The 9454-nt window shown below is 28.8% G+C and overlaps 3 protein-coding genes across 3 annotated transcripts in view; all 3 read left to right on the plus strand.

The window, feature by feature from the left end:
- Positions 1-2025: 2025 nt before the first annotated feature.
- LOC125870028 (agamous-like MADS-box protein AGL28) lies at positions 2026-2499 on the plus strand. Its single transcript, XM_049550397.1, has one exon. It carries the CDS (start codon positions 2026-2028, stop codon positions 2497-2499), a length of 474 nt encoding a protein of 157 aa, XP_049406354.1.
- A 2603-nt stretch (positions 2500-5102) lies between these two features.
- Positions 5103-5615, plus strand: LOC125870029 (agamous-like MADS-box protein AGL61). The gene has a single exon (XM_049550398.1). The coding sequence runs from the start codon at positions 5103-5105 to the stop codon at positions 5613-5615; it is 513 nt and encodes a 170-aa protein (XP_049406355.1).
- A 659-nt stretch (positions 5616-6274) lies between these two features.
- LOC125870030 (agamous-like MADS-box protein AGL61) overlaps positions 6275-9454 on the plus strand; it is a 5497-nt gene continuing 2317 nt past the window's right edge. Inside the window, exon 1 of the mRNA XM_049550399.1 lies at positions 6275-6297. Coding sequence (XP_049406356.1) covers positions 6275-6297 — 23 coding nt within the window. The remainder of the gene's footprint in view (positions 6298-9454) is intronic.

Here is a 9454-nt window from a genome sequence, read left to right on the forward strand (position 1 = left end):
AGGGGGGGGGGGGGTTAGGGGGTTGGCGGGAGGGGGGGGGATCGGGGTGAGGGTGGGGTAAGAAAAAAAATTGAAGTTTGAAAAATATTTTTAAAAATAATCTTAAAATTTATTTTTTCAACAAAAAAATTGAAATTCGAAGTTGGAGGAAAGTTTTGGAAAATGTTTTGCTTAATTTTTTAAGGGAAGTCATTTTCCTTAAATTTGAGAAGAATTAGTTGATTTGGAAAACATTTTTCAGAACATTTTACCCAACCAAACATGAGAAAATTGAAAAACATGTTTTCCTTCATACCAAACACACTCTAAATCTTGGCTTTTGACTAATAAATAAAAATTAGTTTTCAAGGTTTTAATCTAATCACATCCATATAATGTGTTCAAAATTAATTCAAATGTATTCCTATGCGTTTTGGGCTATTTAGATAAATCTACAACGGTTTTTAGGATAAAAATACCCTTAGAAAATTAATTAATCGGAGCTAGAAAGCGAAATTTAATTCAAGCGGATAGTGAGGTCCATTTACTCTCTGTATCGTAGAAGATTCTGTCAAGTTAAAGTGTCTCTAGTAGTTATACTATAGATTGAGCCAACTAAAATCTAAAGTCACTTTTTAGAGAAAAAATAAAAATATTTAAATTTAGCGGTGAAATCAAAATTTTCATGATGGCTAAGATTTCATAAATGACAAATTTAGCCTATTTGCTTAATGATTAACGCAGTTTTACACCCATTACTAACAAATTTGACCATTTTTTATATATATATATATATATCATCACACGTAAGTTGTTATATGAATAAATATGATAATTATAAAATAATTGCGTATGGATTGTATTAACACATAAATATGTTGATTATGGTTTTTAATTCAACAATTTGCTCAGTCAAAAATAAAAATTAAGATTATCTTTTCGTCGTGTGCTATGTTATATAAGATTATCTCATATACATGAGTTCAAATTTAAGTGTAATTTGTTCTAGATATATAGTATTCAAGTGGATCCGCATGTATTTGGTATACATATATAGCAAATCTTGCTCGCCTATCTCCCATCTCACTTTCCACTCTCTCATGTATATGGTATCCCAAATATATGTGAATCACTCAACATACATATAGTATGTATCTAGTGTGTAGCTAGTGTGATTCACATGTGTCTGAGATACGTACAAATCTCGCTCGCCTCACTCCCCAATCTCGCTCGCCTCTCTCCCTATTTATGTATCTGGTAGAAAATAATACATGTATCTAGCATAAGATACGTAGATAATTCTAAATTAGTGATAAAATATATAATATTTTGACAGTATATATAATAAAAATATATAGTAATGAAGTATGTCTAATTATATAGTTTTCTAGTATTTTTAACTAGCATTGACCATGTATTTTGAGAGTAGATTCTAAAAATTCACCATTAACTATTTATTTGACTATAAAATTTGACTAGATTTTCAAATTTTGGTCATCAAATATTTTGAAGTTCCCCAACACTAACTAAGATTTGTTTTTGGATTTTGGTAGCTTTTCCATTCACGAAACTTCAAGAAATTTTGGGCAAGAAATTTATTTTTCTTCTAATTATATTAACTTTTGCCTTCTACAATTATAGTAGCATATTAAAACATTTTCCTATTATATTGAATTTTCGAAGATTTTGATATATAGATTATTTCATTTCAAATTTTGTTCTCACCTACTTTCCTCAATTTGATTAAGTCACTAACCAAATTAGAATATTAATCTCTTTAATTTAAAATTTATGATTTATTTTTTATTATTATGGTAAGTGCAAGACTATATTATTTTAAGTATCAATATAAATATATTTTGTTACTATAATTTTAATGTAATGAGGAGATTTGTTTTCATTTATAGTATGGCAAGAAATTAATTATAACATTGAAGATTTTTTTGTATAAATAAGCAACACATTTTGTTTGGAGAGCCTCATCAATTAACATATCATATTAGAGTCATGACAGAAAAAAAGACCTTAGGACGTTAGAAGATTTCGATGGCCAAAATAGAAAATGAAGATGATTTATACTCATCATTTTCAAAGCGTCGGAAAACTTTATACAAGAAAGCAAGCGATGTGATTAGAAAATATGACATTGATGTGGGAATAGTAACATTTTCCCCTTCTGATAATCCTTTCTCATTTTTTCACCCTACAATTGATGCTGTTGTTGATCGATTTTTTAGTCCATATACACAGGGAAGTGAAACTAGTTGCCTTAACATTGCAAACACTCGGACCAGAATCAAGGAGAAACAAGTTGAACTTGAAGATCTCGAGATCATAGAAGAGACTTTAGCTAATCAGACAACAGACGAGACTGACATAGAGGAAATGTGGGAACAAATTAAGGAATTTAATCTAGAGGATTTGAAAAAATTTGAAAGTCGATTGGATGAAGTTGATTTGATGCTGAAAAATGCTGTCGCTTCTTCTATTGCACAAGCTCCTCAAGAAAATGCTAATTAAGCATAAAACGGTTCCTGATACATTTGAAGTTTCATGCAATGAAATAGTTAAGTTTTTTAAACGTTTTTTTTTTTTTAGTTTTAGTTTCTATTTTTATTTTAAACTTTATGGTGTTATTTGAATTTAGTAATGATTTCCATTTATGATAAGAATTTAGTGAACTCAAAGACTCGAAGTTATGTATTAATTATGAGTTCAATATTTAATTTTTTATGATATGTCTTAGATTTTTTAACATATATGTCAATGATTCAAATAAAATGTGATTAATTCTCCTTCTGAAGACCTTAAGGGTGTGTTTGGTATGGAAGAAAATGTTTTCCTGATAAACAAGTAGATTTTTAATTTATTTTCTCATATTTGGATGGTGAGTAGAAAATATTTTTTAGTGTTTGCTCTATGAATGAAAAATATTTTTGAGAAAATATCTTTTATTTTTACTAGAAAGCAAAAACTGATTTTTGAATTTAAATTCAAAATATTTTTTTAGAAATAAACTTAATTTTTTGTGGGGAGAGGGTGGGGTGGTGTGGGTTGAAAAAATTAAAAATTTGAAATGGGAAATTTTTTTAAAAACAAACTTTAAAAAAAAATTGGGTGGGGGGGGTGGGTTAGGAGGCTGGTAGGGGGCTGGCGGGAGGGGGGATCGGGGTGAGGGTGGGGTAAGAAAATAAAAAAATTGAAGTTGAAAAATATTTTTTAAATAAGCTTTAAATTTATTTTTTTAACAAAAAAAATTATGTTTTCAACAAAAAAATATAATTTAAAGTTGGAGGAAAGTTTTGGAAAATGTTTTCCTTAATTTTTTAAGGGAAGTCATTTTTCTTAAATTTGAGAAAACTGAGTTGATTTGGAAAAAAAATTCGAGAACATTTTACCCAACCAAACATGAGAAATTGGAAAACATTTTTCAAAAAATGTTTTTCTTCATACCAGACACACTTTAAATCTTGGCTTTTGACTAATAAATACAAATTAGTTTTCAGGGTTTTAATATAATCACACCCGTATAATGTGTTCAAAATTAATTCAAATTTATTCCTACATGTTTTGGGCTATTTAGATAAATCTACAACGGATTTTAGGATAAAAATACCCTTAGAAAAATAATTAATCGGAGCTAGAAGGCGAAATTTAATTCAAGCGGATAGTGAGGTCCATTTTCTCTCTGTATCATAGAAGATTTTGTCACGTTAAAGTGTCTCTAGTAGTTGTACTATAGATTGAGTCAACTAAAAGCTAAAGTCACTTTTTAGAGAAAAAATAAAAATATTTAAATTTAGCGGTGAGATCAAAATTTTCATGATGGCTAAGATTTCATCAATGACAAATTTAGCCTATTTTCTTAATGATTAGCGCAGTTTTACACCCAATACTAACAAATTTGACCATTTTTTTTTTAATATATATCATCACACGTAAGTTGTTATATGAATAAATATGATAATTATAAAATAATTGCGTATGGATTGTATTAACACATAAATATGTTGATTATGGTTTTTATTCAACAATTTGCTTAGTCAAAAATAATAATTAAGATTATCTTTTCGTCGTGTGCTATGTTATATAAGATTATCTCATATACATGGGTTCAAATTTAATTGTAATTTATTCTAGATATATTGTATCCAAGTGGATCCGCATGTATTTGGTATACATATATAGCAAATCTTGTTTGCCTTTCTCCCATCTCACTTCCCACTCTCTCATGTATATGGTATCCCAAATACATGTGAATCACTCAACATACATCCAAGTAGTATGTATCTAGTGTGATTCACATGTGTCTGAGATACATATCGCTCACCTCACTCCCCAATCTCGCTCGCCTCTCTCCCTATTTATGTATCTGGTAGAAAAAAATACATGTATTTAAGCATAAGATACATAGGTAATTCTAAATTAGTGATAAAATATATAATATTTTGACAATATAGATAATAATAATATATAGTAGTGAATTATGTCTAATTATATAGTTTTCTAATATTTTTAACTAGCATTGACCATACATTTTGAGAGTAGATTCTAAAAATACACCTTTAACTATTTATTTGACTATAAAATTTGACTATATTTTCAAATTTTGGTCATCAAATATTTTGAAGTTCCCCAACACTAACTAAGATTTGTTTTTGGATTTTGGTAGCTTTTCCATTCACGAAACTTCAAGAGATTTTGGGCAAGAAATTTATTTTTCTTCTAATTATATTAACTTTTGTCTTCTACAATTATAGTAGCATATTAAAACATTTTCCTATTATATTGAATTTTCGAAGATTTTGATATATAGATTATTTCATTTCAAATTTTGTTCTCACCTACTTTCCTCAATTTGATTAAGTCACTAACCAAATTAGAATATTAATCTCTTTAATTTAAAATTTATGCTTTTTTTATTATTATGGTAAGTGCAAGACTATATTATTTTAAGTATAAATATAAATATATTTTGTTAACATAATTTTAATATAATGAGGAGATTTGTTTTCATTTATAGTATGGCAAGAAATTAATTATAACATTGAAGAATTTTTTGTATAAATAAGCAACACATTTTGTTTGGAGAGCCTCATCAATTAACATATCATATTAGAGTCATGGCAGAAAAAAAGACCTTAGGACGTCAGAAGATTTTGATGGCCAAAATAGAAAATGAAGATGATTTATACTCATCATTTTCAAAGCGTCGGGAAACTTTATACAAGAAAGCAAGCGATATGATTAGAAAATATGACATTGATGTGGGAATAGTAACATTTTCCCCTTCTGATAATCCTTTCTCATTTTTTCACCCTACAATTGATGCTGTTGTTGATCGATTTTTTAGTCCATATACACAGGGAAGTGAAACTAGTTGCCTTAACATTGCAAACACTCGGACCAGAATCAAGGAGAAACAAGTTGAACTTGATGATCTCGAGATCATAGAAGAGACTTTAGCTAATCAGACAACAGACGAGACTGACATAGAGGAAATGTGGGAACAAATTAAGGAATTTAATCTAGAGGATTTGAAAAAATTTGAAAGTCGATTGGATGAAGTTGATTTGATGCTGAAAAATGCTGTCGCTTCTTCTATTGCACAAGCTCCTCAAGAAAATGCTAATTAAGCATAAAATGGTTCCTGATACATTTGAAGTTTCATGCAATGAAATAGTTAAGTTTTTTAAACGTTTTTTTTCTTTTTAGTTTTAGTTTCTATTTTTATTTTAAAGTTTATGGTGTTAGTTGAATTTAGTAATGATTTCCATTTATGATAAGAATTTAGTGAACTCAAAGACTCGAAGTTATGTATTAATTATGAGTTCAATATTTAATTTTTTATGGTATGTCTTAGATTTTTTAACATATATGTCAATGATTCAAATAAAATGTGATTAATTGAATCTATTTAATGATACTCTCCCTCTGAAGACCTTAAGGGTGTGTTTGGTATGGAAGAAAATGTTTTCCTGAAAAACAGGTGGATTTTTAATTTATTTTCTCATATTTGAACGGTGAGTAGAAAATATTTTTTAGTGTTTGCTTTATGAATGAAAAATATTTTTGAGAAAATATCTTTTATATTTACTAGAAAGCAAAAACTGTTTTTTGAATTTAAATTCAAAATATTTTTTTAGAAATAAACTTAATTTTTTGTGGGGAGAGGGTGGGGTGGTGTGGGTTGAAAAAATTAAAAATTTGAAATTGGAAATTTTTTTAAAAACAAACTTTAAAAAAAAATTGGGTGGGGGGGGGGGGTTAGGAGGCTGGTAGGGGGCTGGCGAGAATGGGGATCGGGGTGAGGGTGGGGTAAGAAAATAAAAAAATTCAAGTTGAAAAATATTTTTTAAATAAGCTTCAAATTTATTTTTTCAACAAAAATAATTATGTTTTCAACAAAAAAATATAATTTAAAGTTGGAGGAAAGTTTTGGAAATTGTTTTCCTTAATTTTTTAAGGGAAGTCATTTTTCTTAAATTTGAGAAAAATGAGTTGATTTGGAAAAAAATTCGAGAACATTTTACCCAACCAAACATGAGAAATTGGAAAACATTTTAAAAAAAATGTTTTTCTTCATACCAGACACGCTTTAAATCTTGGCTTTTGACTAATAAATATAAATTAGTTTTCAGGGTTTTAATATAATCACACCCATTTAATGTGTTCAAAATTAATTCAAATATATTCCTACACGTTTTGGGCTATTTAGATAAATCTACAACGGATTTTAGGATAAAAATACCCTTAGAAAAATAATTAATCGGAGCTAGAAGGCAAAATTTAATTCAAGCGGATAGTGAGGTCCATTTTCTCTCTGTATCGTAGAAGATTTTGTCACGTTAAATCGTCTCTAGTAGTTGTACTATAGATTGAGTCAACTAAAAGCTAAAGTCACTTTTTAGAGAAAAAATAAAAATATTTAAATTTAGCGGTGAAATCAAAATTTTCATGATGGCTAAGATTTCATCAATGACAAATTTAGCCTATTTTCTTAATGATTAGCGCAGTTTTACACCCAATACTAACAAATTTGACCATTTTTTTTTAATATATATCATCACACGTAAGTTGTTATATGAATAAATATGATAATTATAAAATAATTGCGTATGGATTGTATTAACACATAAATATGTTGATTATGGTTTTTATTCAACAATTTGCTTAGTCAAAAATAATAATTAAGATTATCTTTTCGTCGTGTGCTATGTTATATAAGATTATCTCATATACATGGGTTCAAATTTAATTGTAATTTATTCTAGGTATATTGTATCCACGTGGATCCGCATGTATTTGGTATACATATATAGCAAATCTTGTTTGCCTTTCTCCCATCTCACTTCCCACTCTCTCATGTATATGGTATCCCAAATACATGTGAATCACTCAACATATATCCAAGTAGTATGTATCTAGTGTGATTCACATGTGTCTGAGATACATATCGCTCACCTCACTCCCCAATCTCGCTCGCCTCTCTCCCTATTTATGTATCTGGTAGAAAAAAATACATGTATTTAAGCATAAGATACGTAGGTAATTCTAAATTAGTGATAAAATACATAATATTTTGATAGTATAGATAATAGTAATATATAGTAGTGAATTATGTCTAATTATATAGTTTTCTAATATTTTTAACTAGCATTGACCATACATTTTGAGAGTAGATTCTAAAAATACACCTTTAACTATTTATTTGACTATAAAATTTGACTATATTTTCAAATTTTGGTCATCAAATATTTTGAAGTTCCCCAACACTAACTAATATTTGTTTTTGGATTTTGGTAGCTTTTCCATTAACGATACTTCAAGAGATTTTGGTCAAGAAATTTATTTTTCTTCTAATTATATTAACTTTTGTCTTCTACAATTATAGTAGCATATTAAAACATTTTCCTATTATATTGAATTTTCGAAGATTTTGATATATAGATTATTTCATTTCAAATTTTGTTCTCACCTACTTTCCTCAATTTGATTAAGTCACTAACCAAATTAGAATATTAATCTCTTTAATTTAAAATTTATGATTTATTTTTTATTATTATGGTAAGTGCAAGACTATATTATTTTAAGTATCAATATAAATATATTTTGTTACTATAATTTTAATATAATGAGGAGATTTGTTTTCATTTATGGTATGGCAAGAAATTAATTATAACATTGAAGAATTTGTTGTATAAATAAGCAACACATTTTCTTTGGAGAGCCTAATCAATTAACATATTATATTAGAGTCATGGCAGAAAAAAAGACCCTAGGACGTCAGAAGATTTTGATGGCCAAAATAGAAGATGAAGATGATTTATACTGTAATGACCCTAAAGGTCATTTTTGGAAATTTTTCATAAAATGACCGTTTTACCCCTCCCTATAGTTCCATCGAGTCCTAATTGTTGTATTTTCGAAGTTGGTTTGAAGGAAAATTGATGAAAAGTTGAGTTTTTGGAAAGTTGAGTTTTTAAGAGTTAAAGTTTGGTTAAAAGTGATATTTCGAGTCATTTGGAGTTTCGAGACTCGAATCGTCTTTCCGTCGATTTCAGCGGTTTTAGAATGTTGAAACGGGTCTATGAGAATTTATGGAGTTGAATTTGGAGTTAAAACGAAGATTTGAGGTCTTAAGTTGCAAAAATTGTGAAATTTTGATCAAGAGTTGACTTTGGTCAACAAACGAGGTTCCGTTGTTCGAAATGGAATTCCGAGGGCACCGTTGGATTCAGGGGGTGATTCTAAGTGTAGAATGAGTCTTGGTTGAATTTTTAGAGGCCCCGAGTGCGTTTCGAGTTTTTGAGCCTAAAGTTAGTTTCTTGACGCCTTATCGGATAACGGGTCAAGGAGACCTCGAATTCAAATTTTGATGATTTCATTGAGTCCGAAATGTCATTTTCAAGCTAGTAGCATATTTGGTTTGTGTTCGGGAAGTGCCAAATGAGTTTTGGGTGAGCTTTTAAGCTTCTTGGATGCTTTGACACTATTTCAGCAAATTGTGGCAACCAAAGGGTTCATTATTAGTTTTAAAGATCAAAAAATTATTCCGAAGGTTCTGAAATTTTGAGCAGGAATTATAGGACTTATCTGCAAATTTTGGTGCATTTTCGCTAACCCGAGATTGGACTTTTATCGCAAATAAGAAATAATTGTTTACCGAGTAGAAATGATATTTGACTTGGCAAACGAGCATGAAATTGAGCTCTGATTGAACGAGCAGGTCCGTATCATTATTTAAGACATTTACAAAAAATAATCGGGTCATTTCACTATCGTATGAGGAAATTACGGCCTTTTTAGTGAAAGATTAACTGCTGTTTTTCTAGTGCATAATAGCCATGTACTGTTATAAAAATCTCAGACTGTGTTCATTTGGTATTTTGGGCATATCGGGAGTTCTAGAGATCAGAATGGAGTGATTCTTATGGGTTTTTTCTTGAATTAATATGAGGGTTAGTATTCAATC

This window comes from Solanum stenotomum, chromosome 7 (genome assembly GCF_019186545.1).
Source record: "Solanum stenotomum isolate F172 chromosome 7, ASM1918654v1, whole genome shotgun sequence".
NCBI classification, from domain to species: domain Eukaryota; kingdom Viridiplantae; phylum Streptophyta; class Magnoliopsida; order Solanales; family Solanaceae; genus Solanum; species Solanum stenotomum.

Coding starts and splice junctions, on each gene's coding strand:
- LOC125870028 (XM_049550397.1), top strand. CDS start 2,026: ATGGCCAAAATAGAAAATGAAGATGATTTATACTCATCATTTTCAAAG.
- LOC125870029 (XM_049550398.1), top strand. CDS start 5,103: ATGGCAGAAAAAAAGACCTTAGGACGTCAGAAGATTTTGATGGCCAAA.